We start from the raw sequence: 18,755 nt of genomic DNA, 5'->3' as shown, positions 1-18,755 counted from the left end.
GTACTCTGAGTTCTGAGTCACAAAATGTATGCTTTTATCAACTATGTTGCAATATACCCTAAGCTGTTGCCAAATGTGTTAGTAACTTAGCCAGATTTAGGCCTACAGAGCTGCATGTTGTTTAGTTTAGGAAAAAAAATACGTATGTTAAATCTGGGGATTACTGAGCTGGCAAACTTTATGATTGCCACTATACAACTAGTAACTCTATGGCGTAGTCTACATTCTGTCTTTGGTTTTAATTTCGTAATAGTTGCAAACATATAGGCACAGACTTATTTCTGTTCTCTCTCTCTCTCTCTCTCTCTCTGTGTGTGTGTGTGTGTGTGTGCCCCTACCCCTACCCCTAACCCATGCCTAACCCTAGCGCCTTCCAGACAGCGCTGCCTTGAACACAACGTTGGGGGCTTAAAACACCAAAAAACGTTATATTTATATAACCACCCTTTAACTGCAACCTGATTCGAAAATGAGGCCTACAAATATACAGTACAAGCCAGAATCCACCTAGAGAAGTTTTGGGCACATTTGAGGTTTCTTCCTATATGTATCTCCAATTCTAGAGTTTTTGCCCCTTACAGTAGGCCTACTCATGGGCTCTCTTTGAATGTTTAACACTCTGTAAAGCGCCATGAGACATGACATGTTTTAGCGCTCTATAAGTTAAATTAAATTGAAATTGAAATTGAAATGAGACTCAAATGAAGTTTTCATAATGCGAGAGAGCAAGGTTCCCATTGTTTTCTAAAGATGCCTTTTAGGGTGTTCATGTTCAGGGGCAGTGGCGTGCTCAGTCCTCTTTGTTCTTTTGAGGCTGCTTGCTGTTGGGTGCTCTTTGGTCCAAGGTAAATAGCTTGTGTGAGAAAAAGGAGAAAAAAATTCTACACGTCCAAGGCACTCCACAAGTTTGAAATGTCTTTATTTCGAAATAGACATGTCCAACAAGGACCTAAAAATGGCCATGTGGACATGGACATGTCTAGTTTGAAATAAAGACATTTTAAACTTGTGGAGTGCCTTGGTCGTGGAGAATTTTTTCCTCATTAACCTTACACATACCTTTTAGGGTGTTTTCAAGTAAGCAGTTGAAAAAAGGAAACCCCCCAATGACTCTAAAGGAACACACTGTGTAAATAAACATAGATTGTTTACACCGAGGTTTTAGGAAATTAGCTTATTTATTGTCTACCTCAGAGTGAGATATGATACCTTTCCTCATCCAGTTTGATTAAAACAATTATCTATTTAAGCAACAGGCCTACCACAATTATTTAAGATTCTAACATGATAATGACAAACAGAGCTCCTGAAAGATTCATTCATTTCTGAAAGCAGTGTAAGTGCCAAACAGAGAAGTGCTTTCGAAAGTAAAACTTGGCTTTCGAAAGTAAAAGTCCTACCACAAATTTGTGGCTGCAGGGTTTCCAACCTATGCTAATGAAACAGAAATTATAAAAATGTTGTAGTAGTAGTTTTGTATTTTTTGTAGAGAAACAAATGGGAAGACTGCAGTGAAAAAAACACACAGGACCACAGTGGATAACACAAGTTCCTTCATTCAGACAAAATTACACCCATTTTGACTTCAATTTTTGTTCCTGTACACATTACATAACATTTTAATGCTCTTAATAAAGTTATACAAAATACAATAGTTCCTTTTGATAAGTTGTGTTTGGAAAAAGCCTCCCCTTTAAAGGTAGGCTATCGATAACATTTTTTTTTTTTTTTGTCAATTGAGACTGATACACAACCACATGCACAAACAAACAAAAAAATCACTGTGCATCTCAAGACAATTGGCATAATCATACAATTTCATAAAAAAGAAAACATTTTATAAAAATAAATACTGTGGCATTACTTCATGGGTCCAAGGGAATTTAGCCTTTTCCTACAGTATGTATTTTAAAGTCAAGGATTTCAAGGATATTAAGGTGTCATATTCACTCAAACCAAATTTTAAAAGGTTAAAACAAAACTTTACAAAGAGGTTTCTTGAATTGTAAGGAAAATAACATGGGAAGTTTAAAAAATGTTATTGATATTGATGCCACAAAGAACACATTCATCACACTCATCATCTCATTATCACTTAATCACTTAACACTGAAAAATCCTGACTGCCGATATACTGTATATAACAATGTTCACACACATACGCACACACACACACACACACACACACACACACACACACACACACACACGCACGCACAAACAGACACACAAATATGCACGCTGCATGCATGCACACACACACACACAAACAAACAAACACGCGTACACACACATGCTTCATTTTATCATTAGAAATACGTAACAACTTCCCATACACAAAGATAAGAAAATGCATTGCTTAAAACATGATTGCACACAAGAACAAAATGAGTACAGGAATTAGAAAAAAAAAAACACATTTAACCCCAGAAAGCTGGTTGTAGAAAAATAATTGCCTGAGCTATCCATATCCATGAAGAGCCATCTTTTTAAGCCATCTATCAATTCACAGGTTTGTGTCATAGAAATGGCATTAGATGGTATGGCTTGACTTTGGCCACTGCACACAAACACGTACAACAGAATAGAAAGTCCACCTGAGCTAATGAACACAGTTCATTTTAGGCTCAACGTTTTGGACCCAAGATATCAATCACAGCTGCGTTTCCCACAACCGCGTCTTTTAGCATTTCACGAAGACTTGAAACATAAGCTGCTTACTTCTTTGCCTGTTTCCTATCTCTATCTCTGAATAGTTATTTCAAGAGTTGCCATCTTAAGCATATCTTATGGGGCTGAATCCATGTTTCTGGAAAAGATTGTTGTTGTCCTTCACATAGGTTTGAGCATGCGTAGAACAAGTAGGTTAACTCAGAATGGAGCACAAATGATCATTATTAGAAAGAGCATCAGCAAGAAAAATACTATGCATTGTCAAAATTTACAAAAATAAGTCAACATTTTAAAAAGTCCCCACCTAAGAACGGCTGTAGATCAGATGGTACTTAAATTCTAAAAATGATTTGTATTTGCGACGGATTACACATCAACAACTAACTTATTCATATGCATTTTTCTTTTAATTTCATAATGCACAAAAGGCAATGCTACACATATCTTGGCCTTGCAGTACAGTACAGTGCATATGCCCAGACACCTTCACAACTTTTTTAAGCTGTAAAAGGTTTTTCTTTTTTTTTTTTTTCATTAGAAATTTATCTTGAGGTATAGCTAAGTGTGGTCCAGACCAAACTTACTTAAGTATCTCTTACGGAAGACATACTTAGCAAGGAATATTTTAGAAAACACCTTGAAACGTTCCGGTCCAGTTTAAAGTATAGCTTACGAATGATTTAGCATCAAGAGGGTTTTGGGAAACGCAGCCCAGAAGGTTCATAAGAATGCTTTCAAATTCTTAAAGTGTCTTTAACCAAAGTACTGGCAACGCTATGAAAATGGTGTACCACATGGCATACGGTAGCACACTGACCATTACATACAATAAAAAGAGAGATTGACCCTTTGTTTTCTGAAGTCATGAAGCTTTTTAAAGTGCGTGGGGTTTGACACATTTGACCTTGATTAGTTTGAGCTAACACACCAACGAGTTCTTTTGTTGTTCCACTCTCTTACTTTTTTCACAGATAACGATTTCAGTCCGTGGAGCTAAAGGTGATGATGTGCCACTCATCACCGACGGAGTCAGATCGAGTACGTGGAGCTCTCGGACTGCTGCCGGATGTAGCACTGAAAACCCTTGTCACCAATCGGATGCTCCCTGCAAAAGAAAACGACCACGTCAAAAACAATGACATCAGCCAGTAGGAAGATTTGAGTATAGAGACCTAAATGTTAGATACTGTAACATTCAATTCCTAATTACTAATAAATGTATAGAATGAGACAGAAGGAAAGCTTGAGAATACTGCATATTATCTTGGAATTCTAACCATAAAATCTAGAAGTATAACAGCGAGCTATCCCAGTCCTACCAGTTCCTGAGTCGGGTTATTGTTGAATGACTCATCATTGTACAGTATGTAATCTGTTTACAAGTCTGCAACTGCCGAACGCTCCCAAAAATGTGCGTAACTTTTTCCCTTCGCAACTGTTTTTGTTAGTTTTTCCAGCTAAATTGACATCACACTCAGTTGGTCTGCCTCTTGGCTGTAATGGGTCAGAGCTGGCGACACTGCAAGGGTTCTGGGAGCGTGACACTCTGAATAAACAAACAACAATTCCAACAGCATTGCGGAATTACAAATGGTGTCAAAGTTCTGGAGCTGTGTTCAGAGCACTCCGAGAGACAAATTGTTGAGGTCAAGATCAGCTAAACGATTACGATTTCTTTTGCTTTTTACATCCAAACAAACGCAACACTGATCTCACTTGTGTCCTTAACAATGCGTCAGCCATGTGTGAAGTTGGTTTGAGAGAACAGACAGAAGGACATGCAGACAGATACTCTTTATTTTACAGAGTATCGAATAATCGGTTAACCATCTGAGATATACTACACAAATATTACACATATATAATATTATACATATACACAAATATGACACATGGAATCATGGTAGAAGTTGTCCTACCATGATAGCATCATAGCATGACATGGTATAGAAGTTTTGCTACGATTCCACTGAAACTCATGTAAGGCTGTCAGATTGTGCTTATGCGGTGGTGGGGATGGCTATCAAACACTCTTTGAATATCATAGTCTACTTTCTTTGTAAAAAATCAACAAAATAGGAATGAAGACATCATAGAAAGAGCAGACAGAGCTGTAATGGTGTGGAATTATGGCACCTACCGTAATTTCCCGACTATTAGCCGCGGCTTATGCATTGGTTTCGCTAAATTTCTTCAGCTATGAGGTTAATACAGGGGGGCAGTTAATATGGTGCTAATATGGTTTTGTTTCTTTTAACTTGCATAAAACACTTATGCGGCTTATACACAATGCGGCTTATATGCGGGAAATTACTGTACAAAGCACTAACCTAACTAGAAGCTACGAAACCCTTGCTATCCCTCTGACTTCCTCGACAACACTCCCATCCCATACCCATTGCCTCAGCTCCACCAGCTAAAGTGCTACACTCTGGGGGCATGAACACACAGTAGGGGCTCACAAACATGCCCCACATTGTAGCACTGCAGCTGTAGCTGCTTGACAGCTCTAGCTGATGGCTGCATCAACTCAGGCTAGGTAGAACTGATTGTTTTCATTTTCTTCGTACGACCAGTATTATTCAGTGACCTTGAGAAACTGGGATCTAAGAGAAACACTGCCAGAATTCTCCTTTAAGGGGAGGGCACAGGTGCAAGAACGTTTTACATTCAGTTCCATTCGCGTTAGCATGTTGATGAGCTACTGACAAGGAACATTTTGGAATGTCGTGTCCGAAATCTCCATGTTGTTTTTAAAAACGTCTGACTCACCCACATAGTGGAGGACTCAAAAGACTGGACGAATGGGTGCACGGACACTGAACAGAGTTTTCCTAAGACATAATTCCACATAATCTTCGCCCAGCTGTTTGCATTCCTACCGAGGAACATCCCATTCATGCGATCAGATCACAGCTAACTCTGAGCCAGTAAAAGGCACTCACTGGCTTCCATATTTGGTCTTCCTGAACTTGTCTCTCTTGTACTGTGCGTGCTGGTGTTCCAGGGTCTGGACTGCGGAGACGATCAGCTTCAGGGTCTTGTATGTCTCCTGGGGGTCGTCGATAACGAAGCTGGAGTACTCCTCGAGCTCCGGCCCGTCATACACCGACTTGCTCCCACACGCCTCTGATAGAAGACAAATGGAATGCAGACAAGAGGCATTAATGTATAAGTTGACTATGTACGTGTTTAAATATGCATGTTTAAGTTATTTTTTTTTTTAAGGACTTAGATGTGGATCCAGTATAATACATAACAAAGCAGACCCCCATCTTCAACAGCAAATCGGAAGGACTGTCATATTCCGACCTAGATAATACTCAAATATCCAGTTTGTAAGCAATTCTTCATCTTTTCATCAATACTGCTGTTTAGATATAAGCAGATGCTCATGCTTTGGGAGCCCAATAGTTAACTGTTAAATGTTGAATATGAACAGATCTGTACGCATGAAAGATCTGTACGTATCAATACAAACAAGCCAAGCTCAATGTACAGTATGTGGGATGTAATATTATATATCTATTAATATACAGAATACACACCCACACCCACACACATGTACTGTATATGTGTGTGTGTGTGTGTGTGTGTGTGTGTGTCATAGGATACTCTATATACTGTACATCATTAAATATTCTATATATAGAGACAGAATATTTTTCATGTCCTATATCTGCACAACAACAGATCTAGATCTGCACAGGAAATCAAACTGTTTGTGTTGTTGGGCAAATCCGGGAATCCTCCAGACTCCATCCCCTATGCCACACCTTGCATTTTGACCAGTTTGGGCATGTAGGAACTGAAGAGGGTGAAGATCCTCTCGGATTCTCTGTCTCCGTCCACATCCAGCTGGATGTTGGCTGGCAGCCCTCTGTCGAAACAAATACCACAGTCAATCACAAATCATGGAACTCAACTACTGCATTACGAAAGTACCAACATGTGTGATGCCTGCACACGATTCATGAGTTATGCACTTGGAATACATTTCATGTTTTGTTATAAAGCATTTCCCAAAAGAACATTCATTTATTTTCTTTGCATCATAAGAAAGACAACATATCATATTGAGATCTCACTTGTTTCTCCTAAACTTTAGGATCCCAATTAGGAATAATGTATATACAGTAATTGTTCTCTAAATGTTATGGCAAGTGCTCAGGAAAATCTACATGATATAAATCATTTCAAACAACCTGGATCTAAAACAAACAAGTATGAGATGTCTAGTTTGCTAATATCACATTCTCTGTCCTCCATTGGAAAGCTTGAACAATAAACAATGATATGACTCCCCATTGTTTCCCCTGAGAAGGGATGTGGAGATGACAGCCTACTCTAGATGATCTATTGCTGGTCTCCCGTACAAATAAATCTTCTCTTGATGTTGTGGCAAGTGAACTGGGAAACTACAGAGTCCACACATTGTCCACACTGTATAAACCATTTAAAACCTGGGCCTAAAACTTCTCATAAGAACAAACCAGTGTGCAATATCTAGTTTGTCTAATATCACTTTCTCTGTCAAGCTTAAACCATTACATGATCTAAAACAACCTGGAAACAAAGAAATAAGAGATGTCTAGTTTGCGTTGGCTCTCTGTCCTACTCTGGAAAGCTTAAAGTGTAACTGCACCCTAAAATATGTTTTTTGAGCTGTTGACTGATTGCAATTACTCATAAGTGGTGAACCACACTATTACCAGGGTTAATATTGACAAAAAATTGTGTTTCCCGAGAAAAGTAACATTATGTATTATTTTTTAATTATTATTATTATTAATTTCAGAACGTCCCGCCCATTTTGAAAGCCTTTTTCAGAAATGTGAAGTTATGGGGTGCAGTTACACTTTAAAGATGGCATATTACGGTGGCCCTGAAGTGCAAAACACAATGGCAAATGACACAACACAACACAAATAAGATAACACAACACAAATGAGACAACACAACACAAAAAGAGAAAACACAGCCCCAAAGTGCACAACACAACGGCACTTTTTGTGTTGTGTTGTCTTATTTGTGTGTGTTCTGCACTTCAGGGCCACCATAGCATACAGTATGGTGTTCAGACTGACCCGGTACAAGGCGTGCATCCCGGTGCGGAGTCTGCCGAGAGCTTGCAGCAGAGCCAGTGCCCGTTGAGGTAGGCCGACGGGTGATAGGTGCTCAGACGCTTGCGGTTGCACTGGCTGACCTTGGTCAGGATGTCTATCCAATCGCGCGCCTCCACACAGTTGTTGGCCTGGATGTAGAGACACCGCTCAGGCTGGATGACCTGGAACATCTGCAGGAGAACAGGAAGAAATAGGGAGGGAGGGAGGGGGAGGGGGAGGAGGGAGAAGATGATTCCAGCACTGAATTTCCCAACTATTAGCCGCGGCTTATTCATAGATTTTGCAAAATTTCTTCAGCTACTATGAGGTTAATACACTGGGGCAGTTATTAATATGGTATTATTAATATGGTTTTGTTTATTTTAACTTGCATGAAACACTTGCAGCTAATGCAACAATGCGGCTAATACACAGGAAATTACTGTATTACAGTTGGAGGTGAAGTACATGCTGATCTGCTGACGCAATATATCAACACATTTCACACGGGGAGACTGAAACTATTATTTGAGGTACTGGATTTAAAGGAATGCACCAACTTTTTTTGGGGGGGGGAGATAAGCTTATCTGCCATCTACCCTAGAGTTAGATTAGCCTGGGTATTCCCATGCTGCCTTGTGCGTGATTTCACATCTCATTGAGATGTGGTGGCGTTAGATAAGAGGTTACATACATACCCTTTTCTCCTCAGAGGATGCAACAACCTAGTCTGACAACGCTAGCCTATTACTGTAAGTCAAAGATTGTAAATATTTGAACAGCTCAGTTTGAAAAGGTTCCTTCCGTGTGTCTGAAGCAACGTGCTGATTGGCTGTGTAGTCTTGGCCCTAACCACGTTGTTTATTTTCCATTAAGTTAAAAGCGGAAGTGAAAGTTGATTGGAAAAGACTGGAGGCTTTTAAAGTCCAAAGTGACACGGGTGTGTAATGGCAGGTTCGGGAATCGAAACCTGGGTTGACCGTTTGTCAGGTGGTAACGTCACCACAGTTCCACAGCATCCCCATTAGCAAACAATAACAAAGCCAGGGTTGTTTACAAACATGTACAAACTGTACAAACCAACATTTTGAGGTCTAGAACTTAAATCGGGCTTAGACGCTTGGGCATGAGGTGGGCTATTTTAGCAGCTGAGAGATGGCCCTGCTTGAGCTTCAATCCAAGTCCAATTTAAATTCAACAAATCTCAAAGTGTTTGTTCTCAAATTCTCCTTGGAAAGAAACAGGTAAGATATCTTGATCAGAGCTCTTGATCTATTACGAGCAAAATAAAATCCATTTTCCTTTGGGTTTTTCTCCACTGCGTACCGGAAAAGCAGCTGATAGAATGTTGGAGTATTGGAAAGTCCACTTTTTAGTCGTTGTCCAACTTGCTGGTTCTGTTCTAGCTTTCTTCCGGTTTTGCAACCAAAATAAATGTGGTGTGCTTTCCTAACTGTAGCAGTTGCACCGCACTTCTGCGCTAAAAATGTTACTTCTTCACAAATATAGCAGACGTTGTGCAAAAGTCTGAGACATTACTGTGTCAGCGTGAATTTAGATGTACAGTATGTTTATTTTGTGGCTTCCTTGTCCTTAAGACAATTTAACAGTGTGGGCTAAGCAGATTTCCTCTGTAGGATAATGTGCACATAATTCAAATTGGTAAAACGATCATTAGTAAGATTGTCGAACATTTCTTTTTCAATCTATCAATTTGTGGATTTAGGAAATCCATGGTTAGGAATGTGGATTAAAACAAATAAATAAAACAGCAATTTCCCTCGTATTAGCCGCATTGAGCATAAACCACAGGGCAGTGTTTAATACAAATAAGAAAGAAGCATGAAGTGAGGAAATGCATTCCCACCTATGGCCCGCCCCTGTGTATTAACCTCTTAGCTGAGGATCTATAGCTTAATCAACGCATAAACATCGGTAAACGGTTGGGGAATTACTGTAAATGAATAATAAAGGAGTCTAAACGTGAGAGTCAGAGTCTAAACGTGAGAGTCGGAATCTTACATTCTTCATCTTGAAGGACTCCTCTTCCAGTCTCTCCACGGCCAAGATGTTTTCAATGGGAATATTGCAGAGAGGGCCCTCACCTAAACAAACACATAGCTGAATTACAAACCCCATAACACACACACACACACACACACACACACACACACACACACACACACACACACACACACACACACACACACACACACACACACACACACACATACACACAGACTAAGACATACACACGCACAAAGACATGGACACACACACACACACACACACACACACAGAGAGAGCGAGAGAGTAGAAAGTAATGTCCATAATTAAGTTACCTTTGGTTTTATGATATGTAAACTCATGGTTTGTGAGTCGAAACCACCTTTTCTTGAAATTCTTCATACCGAAGCGGTTCCTGCCCTGTGCTCTTTTAATCATAAACCTGCAGGAGGAGCAAGGAGAAGAAAGGTCAACAAAAGGTCAACGGAACCTCTGTGCCACATGCAAAGGTCAAAGGGCCAGAATGCAATTATAGGTAAGGTAATTGTATCTCATTTTATGCAAGACAATCAACACAAAATACTATTTGCATTTACACTGTAATTATATTTATCTTAGAAACTAGTGTCACACATTGACACAGTGTTATATTTCTCTAAAGTAGGGTTCAGACCAAAGATTCCCGACGAGACGAGACGAGACAAGCCGCGACGTTCTAAAACCTTGCGACTGCGACTCAACATGTTTAATGCTCTGTGACGGCTTGCAACTACGTGCAACTTCTAATTCACACCGCTGCAACTCAGTCTCGTCGCGTCGGGAATCTTTGGTGTGAATTGGGCTTAAGAAACTAGTGTCACACATCTACACAGTGTTATATTTCTCTAAGAAACTAGTGTCTAAACACAGGCCTCCAGATGGTAGTATCAAGTGATCAAGTTGGTCCAGAGTTTTGACTGATAATGTATGCAATACTGTACAGTATGTTCACAGACCTGAACACATCTAACACTGAGCATCACAAGGAATGAACCAACACTATAAAGCCCATTGCTAAGGAATGACCCAACACTCTAACACTCTATACACCCTCCCCCCCCCCCCCCCCCCGACATCTTATTTTAAAGAGGACATAGAATGGATGAATTGAGTATTGTACTGTGTTCTCTGATGTTAAAAACATATATATTTAACTTTGACGTATACAAAATAAACTCAATTGCAATTTTATAAGCCCAATTAAAACCTTATATTTAGGCTGGGTATTGAAATGGACCTTTTGACTAAATTCTTGATGTTCTGTCATGGAATGATCTACTGCTGCTACTACTACTACTACTACTTCTACTACTACTACTACTGCTGCTGCTACTGCCATCACCACCACCACCACCACTACTACGACTACTACTAATGCCCACTGCTAAGTCCAATAAAAGCAGAATTGCTTCCTCTGTGTTGTTATAGTTTACATTGTTAAATCAAGTTGCTTTAATCTAAGTTTGATTTAATTGTATTTGTCCTCTGCATTTAACCAATCCGGGAAACATACACACACACACACACACACACACACACACACACACACCTGGAGCAGTGGGCAGCCCTTGATTCAAAGGGGGAGCAGTTGGGGGATTGGTTGCCTTGCTCAAGGGCACCTCATCCGTGGACGTGAATGTGGGACGTGAAGAGTACTGTTCAATCACTCCTCACAAACACATTAATCCTACCAGTCCAGTCAGGGATTGAACCGCCCTCGCTACGTACAGTTTCAACGGTCCAATTCCCTAACCAGTGCGCCACGGATGCCCCACAAAAGGGTCTACAATAAGGGGTCACGTAGGGGTCAACACAGAGGGTAGGGTCAAGGGTCACAGCAGGGCTAGCCAGTAATGGGACCCTTACCTGCACGAGCCCTTTCCATCAACCCTCTTAACTGTGAGCTTACCACTCCTTTGTCCAGCAGAAAAATAGAAAAGTCAACATGACTACATTCTGACATAAACTAAAAAAAATAAAATAATTGAAAACTTGGCAAGCAAACTTGTGCCCAAACCTATTACAAATACCCACAGCTCCACACAGGGTGAAACACTTATATTCCTTCATTTTTACTTCAACTTCATAGTAACTTCTGATTAACATCCGATGTGGTGAGAATACGCTTCAAATTACGGAATCTCCAACTAAACCCACATTCTCCACTACCTTTCTTACAAACATTGCACTCTACATCTTTTTTAGAAAAACTGACTAATGTGCTTAACACCTTGGTTTGTTCACAACTGGGTGCTAAATCTAAATGCTAAAGCGTCAAAAACAAACTTTAGAAATAAAGGACAGCACTCACAGTTACCCTTTAAACTTTTTAAATCGCCCCACAGACGTTTAGATTTCATCGCCATATCACGCTGAAGAAGGGTGTCTTGGGACGATTCATTATTTTTTTTTAGATATATATAACTGAGTTCTATGCTCTACATCTTTTGACAGTGACTCTCCAAACTCTGAATGTCCTGTCAGTGCCTACAGCTGGGCGTGTGGGATGTCAACCTGTCATTCACGCATAACCAACTCCACATGCGGATGATAATTCCATGCCTACTGTACAGTACATACCCTTCTTTCAGCATGATTGGAGTCTCAATGCTTCTCTGGTTCCATCGCCCAGATGAGGAGATTAAATCCAGAAACTGAAGAGAAAAATGAAAAATCACATTTATTTATTTTTATGTGATATATATTTCCTAAGCACCCTATACTAGGTGTATGACATCTATAAATATAATATATATGACATTATATATATTGGATTCCATCACATTGCACACACTTAGCAGTGTAGCAGGACCATAGACACTTCTCATGTTGTCATTTTAGCTTTCAAATTAGAATACAGAACTTAGAATTTGGGACTAGAAGAGCTATGTAAACTTAAGGAAAATGTTAACTTTAAAACTTGTTTTTCACATTTTTGCTTGTCCCCAAGTAATCATTGGCTTGGTGTTATTTTCCAAGCCACCGGAAATGCCTTCGGAAGGCACATGCTTGTTTATGCAATTGAAAGGACCTATAACTTTTTGCACTGAGAAGAAGACAGGGAGAGATTCTAACATTTTTCACGGCATCTGCATATTTCTGCTCATTGAAGTAGTCATAAAATGCAGCCATGTAGGATTCTTTGAAGTTGGCCTGGAAGAGAAAGAGAAAGGCAGACACAATGTATTAACGTCTTAAGTCTTTAAAACACTTACACATTCATATTTCCAACTAGTTTGACGTTATGAATATGATAGCCATAATTCAGGAATACGGCAAACTGCACATGACAGATTAATTAGCCAAATTATCGCATGGCTTTTTTGCTTTATGACCTTTCACACCACGAACGTTAAATATCATGACAATAGAAAAAAATATATCGATCTAGCTATTATGAATCACAACGACCACACATACACTTTAACAATAACAACATGAAAAACAATATGGTCCAGGATCACTTTCAGAGCAATAAAAAGCAGACAGCCAGTCAGAATCCATCACATTTTCGACATCACATTCATCAACGCGAGGAGAGGCTTCTCCTTATCGGCGGTCAGTGTAGACACTCTTATCTATATAGCTGCAGTTATCTTTATAGCTGTCGTTCCTGGTGTGAACTGCCCTTAAGGCTGGAGATTACTCACCGATTTGGACTTGGCGAGGCTCCCCAGGGTCTGGATGGTTTTGGAGATGAGCGTGAGTGTGCGGGACGTGCAGGGGTCCTGTGGGGACACAGAAAGTCTAAATGAGCTCAAGTACACACAGATCTGGCCTCTGTCGGTGGCGCAACTGGCTGGGGCACCTGCACTGTACGCCGGCGACCCGGGTTCGATTCCCGTCCCGTGGTCCTTTCCGGATCCCACCCCAACTCTCTCTCCCACTCACTTCCTGTCTCTCTCTACTGTCCTATGTGATTAGAGGCATAAAAGCCCCCCCAAAAATACACTTTAAAAGTACACAGATCTGTTTGAGCTGGTTACCCAAGTGAAGTGTTTCAGCGAGCTCCTTTGCTTTTCACAGTGAGGAACACATATTCCAGTCTACGTTTACAAGAGCACACGGGGTCTTAATTTAAATGGAGGGCAAAGTGCAAAGTTTATCAACAAGCAAAGTGCTTGAACTGCAGCGTAAAAACACTTTTTCCTCTCCGCTATCATGCTCGCTGGTCCAGGCAGTGGGAGTTTTTCCAGCCCTGACAGTCTGCCATTGGTGCACAGTCATGGCAACACACAGATCCACATAGACACCAAAGAAAAAACAATAATGTTCTCTAAGGGTAGAGTTAAAATGATAACGCTTCATACCAGATGGTGGGGTCGATCCACACACACACTTAAAAAATAACCATATTCTGTAAGTGCTGAGTTAAAATGATAACGCTTTATAAAGGATGGTGGGATCAATCCACATGGACATTAAAGAAATAACCATATTCTGTAAGTGCAGAGCTGAAATGATAACGCTTCGTATAGGATGGTGGGGTCGATCCACACACACATACAAAAGAAATAACCATATTGTGTAAGTGCAGAGCTGAAATGATAACGCTTTGTAAAGGATGATGGGGTCGATCCACACACACACACACTACAGAAATAACCATATTCTGTAAGTGCAGAGCTGAAATGATAGCGCTTCGTATAGGATGGTGGGGTCGATCCACACACACATACAAAAGAAATAACCATATTCTGAAATGATAGCGCTTCGTACCGGATGGTGGGGTCGCAGCTGGAACAGGTTGGGGGAGAGGATCGCTGGGGCGAAGAATCGTAGGAAGATAAAACTGCTCACCGCCGTGTACTTCACATCCTGATCAACTGCACAAACATACAACAGGTAAAACATGTAAAACATGTCAAACATGTAAAAACACAGTTATTCAACACGTATTTCTTGTTGTTGTATTTTACATGCATACCTAAATCTGCATGTGTTTCTATTAAGATGACCCTTTTGTGAAACCATCATTACTGGAGCGTTCTAAGTTTTAGGCAAAGGCAGATGTATCAACAGGAGATCGTATCAATGTATTTCTAATGTACAGCATGTTATTTCTTATATTTTTACCAGGTAACTGTATGTATGGGCAATTACGGTAGAAAAAAAGGTATCTTGAGTACTTCTCTGAAGTGAGTACTTCTCTGAACGTCTACTTTTGACAAGATGTTGGAAGTACAGAAGCATTCGACACGAAAAATAGTGACTGCAATGCGAGATAAAGGCCAGCAGGTGGCAGAGAGAACCAAACATACACAATCTGTCAACTGACGAGAACAGAATATACACAAAATAAGCTGAAACGTATCTGTTTCATTGTACGCAGTTGGGCAGTTGTAGTAATATACATATAGCAGAAATTATTAAATACATCCACAAAACACCTGACTGTCTCACTGTCAACAAGATCACAGGATCTCCACCTAATCAAGTTGTTGCAGGAGCATCTCGACTGTATGATTTGAAGTAGTATTTATCTATCTGTCACAACTTCTGTAATAGATGAAAATATGTGTTTTCATACAAAATGTGACATTTTCTGAGAGATTTTTCAGATTCTATGAAATCGCTGTAAAAAATCACCCCCCAAAAGCATGGATATACTGTACCTAAATAAACATGGAATTAGGTCACAGCTCACTTCAATATCTTTACTGAATGGGTTCAAACAAAGAAACAGCAAAGCGGCAATCTATTTAGAATGCTAAACAGTACAGTTACAGTTATTTTCAGAGTGAGGTCTTTTATGAACTTTTAACGCAGTTACTTTGTGCTTCACAACAAAAATAGCAAAAGAGTTCAAGCTGTTTCCAGCACACACACACACACACACATCAGGATGTGGGTTTCGAGGGAGGAAGAGTATTTGATATTCGATACACCCAAAACGTGTAAGATTTCACAGAGAGGTGTGCAGCACTACCAGCTGCAGCAGAAGGCACACTGTGTGTGGATCCCATGCGAGCAGAAGCAGAAGTGAGTGCCAACAACGAGCACATTTTCTGAAGGGATGTGTGTGATGGCTTGGGCTCTGGGCGGTTGGAGCAGTCATTTGCATAGGACAACAGAGAGAATATTGAAGCCGCATGTTTGCTACAGCATTTTACAGTAACAGATAATTCCCTCAGGTCTCTGTGTTACTGCTCTTCAGGGGTGATTCTACAGAAAGGAGTTTTTGGGAGGTTTACAGTTGAAATTCTTTTTGTTGTCAGACTTATTTGATATGACAATTATTAAAAAAAAAATGACTGCCCTTATTCTTTTTTTTTTTTTAACTGTTTTTTATGTTATTGTTGAGTGTTGTACTTGAGTGCAAAGGTTAACCGGAGTCAAATTCCTGGTTTGTTCACGCAAACCTGGCCAATAAAGCTGATTCTGAAATGCAATTAACTGAATCATGATGCATTCTGATCGCGACACACCTTGTGATTTCAACCCCTTTTGTATATCCCTTACCGATATGTATGTTTATATGTATGAATCATCTTCTTGCTGCTCAACTACAGCAACTTCCTGTGTATTAGCCGCATTGTGTATAGGCGTGTTTTATGCAAGTTAAAATAAATAAAATCATTCATTAATACCATATCAACTGCCCCCATGTATTAACCCCATAGCCGAAGACATTTTGCCAAAATGAATGTATAAGCCGCGGCTAATAGTTGGGACATTACGGTGTCCCGCTTCACCTCCTGCCCGGTTCACTGGCTTTGACGTCGTTACCTTGAAACCGTGTGGCGGCTGATTCCCGCAGGGAGAAGAAGATGTCACACATGACGGTGGGGCACCGCACTCCTGAGGTGGTGATGACGTTAAAGATACGGTCCACGTACTGACGCAAGTTCTCCTGCGGTACACACACACACACACACACACACACACGCACACACACACACACACACACACACACACACAAGGGAGAGAGGGGGTTAGAATGCCAGTAAACACTGGAACCCGCAATTCAACCTAATGTGCAACATTTACTAGGAGAAAAAGTCATCCCAATAAATCAGTGAAATATATAAAAATTACAACGATCAAAGAGTTTAGGCAGCGAGGTTGGGGCAAACGCACACACAAATGCACACACACGCACACGCACAGACACACACACAGACACAAACCCACACACACACACACACAAGTATGGGGCATAAGGGGAGGCTGTAGCAGCTGATACAACCAATACTGAGAGTGTGTTTGTTTCGGTTTTCAATAAAACAGCCATATGTAGTTTTTCAGTACCGGTCCTCACCTACACCAAACTCTATCCCAACCCCTAACCTTAACCATAACCATAAATTGAAGATAACAGTAGCAATCTCATAATCTCAGCACCTGTGTTTAGCCTGTGTCAAAGTTAAGTGTGAAGGGAGTCTTTCCTGTAGATTAACACTACATAGAGATCCTGAGATTTAATAATTTAGCTGGTGTCCATTGTGTAAACATAACCATTTTGAACTGTACTCTGACCATGAAGCGCAAAATGCACATGTCCCATACCCATGAGGGATGTTTATGCTTACATACAAGTATAGTGGTTTTGTGTGTGTGTGTGTGTGTGTGTGTGTGTGTGTGTGTGTGTGTGTGTGTGTGTGTGTGTGTGTGTGAATGACTGTTTAATGTGTACATATATGGATAGTCTGGCTATGTGTGGTACTGTACAATCCTATTTCAACTCTCCTTATTTAAGCCCCCCCCCCCCCCCTCCCCCACAACCCTACTGTTTAATTACCCCTCCTTAACTATTGCGACTGTGGCACAAGAGTTTCACTATATTGCAAAGTATATGTGACAATAAAACTTGAAACTTGAGCTTGCTCAAGCAGATTCTGTGTAACCTGCATAAATCCGCACAAGATAATCATGACAGAGGCTGAGCTTCAACAAGATCCGCTTGTCTCGGCGACCGCGGAAATGGTTTTGAAAGAATTTGTGGTTTGACGTGTGGCTTCTAACTTCCTCTTTATGCACTGATACACCCAACTGCTCTGATCCACCCAACTTTAGGTACAAGGTTAAAAGCATGAGGTATTAAAATAGCGTCATGATTTTACTGTAAAGTAAAATAAAAATTGGCTGCAGTTAATGAGCAAAGCGCTTTGTAGGCCTACTGATGAGAGCCTGTATGCTCTTACCATAAGAGGGCTCTATTTGCGGTATCCTTTGTTGTGATTCGACTGTGATGGAACAGCAGATGACATTCCAAGATCATTCAGGGCACCGATAACTCACGTGCACAAAGCACTGACAACGTTGGTCAGGTGTTCATGGAACCGTGACTGAACACGATTGTCTTTTATACATCAAAGCCACGACCAGAGAGTTCATGAAAACACTGCAACAACCTACTTTTTTTTTGTAATGGTAAACTGGTGCTACTACAATAAATGGTCTATCATTTTAGTCAACGAAAATGACTTTTTCCCCCAACATTTGTGATGTACAGTACAAGACTTCTCATTGCAGCATGCCGATTACAGTTATCTAAACTGAATCTGCATTGTGTCTCTTCTAAAAAAACAAGATGGACCAGCTTAACGAAGCGGACACTATTCTATGACTTCCCCTTGACCTACTTCCACACACATCTCCCCATGCTTTATCTCAAAGGCGTGACATATGGGGGGGGATGGGAGGGTTGTAACCCCTCCAATAATCAAGACTAGCCAATGCAACCTCCCCAACAATCATATCGTCATGGTGAATAAAACAACTGCACGGCATGATGAAGTGGGCCAGTGGTTACCCACTTGGGGTCCGGGGACCCCATTATGGGCCGCCAGAGATTACAGGGGGTCCCCACAATGTTGCCTGGGCTGAGGTTGTGAGGTTACCAAAATTATAGGTACGCACAATAAATGAATAAAATCCAAATAACACACCCAGTTGGATAATCAAAACTCTGTATAATCCAAATTAAAG

At 40.5% G+C, this 18,755-nt stretch overlaps 1 protein-coding gene across 2 annotated transcripts in view; it reads right to left on the bottom strand.

Annotated features, from left to right (window-relative positions):
• Positions 1–1,538: 1,538 nt before the first annotated feature.
• The window catches only part of rasa3 (RAS p21 protein activator 3), a 40,130-nt gene continuing 22,913 nt past the window's right edge, over positions 1,539–18,755 (bottom strand). For both annotated transcript variants that reach the window (XM_062528379.1, XM_062528380.1), the window contains 11 exons: positions 16,554–16,677; positions 14,544–14,650; positions 13,475–13,552; positions 12,900–12,977; positions 12,405–12,478; positions 10,121–10,227; positions 9,801–9,883; positions 7,761–7,969; positions 6,450–6,553; positions 5,619–5,802; positions 1,539–3,778 (listed from right to left, as the gene is read on the bottom strand). In XM_062528379.1, the coding sequence (XP_062384363.1) occupies positions 3,703–3,778; positions 5,619–5,802; positions 6,450–6,553; positions 7,761–7,969; positions 9,801–9,883; positions 10,121–10,227; positions 12,405–12,478; positions 12,900–12,977; positions 13,475–13,552; positions 14,544–14,650; positions 16,554–16,677 (1,224 nt within the window). In that variant the 3' untranslated portion in view covers positions 1,539–3,702. The remainder of the gene's footprint in view (positions 3,779–5,618; positions 5,803–6,449; positions 6,554–7,760; positions 7,970–9,800; positions 9,884–10,120; positions 10,228–12,404; positions 12,479–12,899; positions 12,978–13,474; positions 13,553–14,543; positions 14,651–16,553; positions 16,678–18,755) is intronic.

The sequence above is a fragment of the Sardina pilchardus genome, chromosome 23, assembly GCF_963854185.1.
Source record: "Sardina pilchardus chromosome 23, fSarPil1.1, whole genome shotgun sequence".
Lineage (NCBI taxonomy): Eukaryota > Metazoa > Chordata > Actinopteri > Clupeiformes > Clupeidae > Sardina > Sardina pilchardus.
The sequence above is the reverse complement of the archived record's forward strand: the minus strand, read 5'-3'. Positions and strand labels throughout refer to the sequence as shown.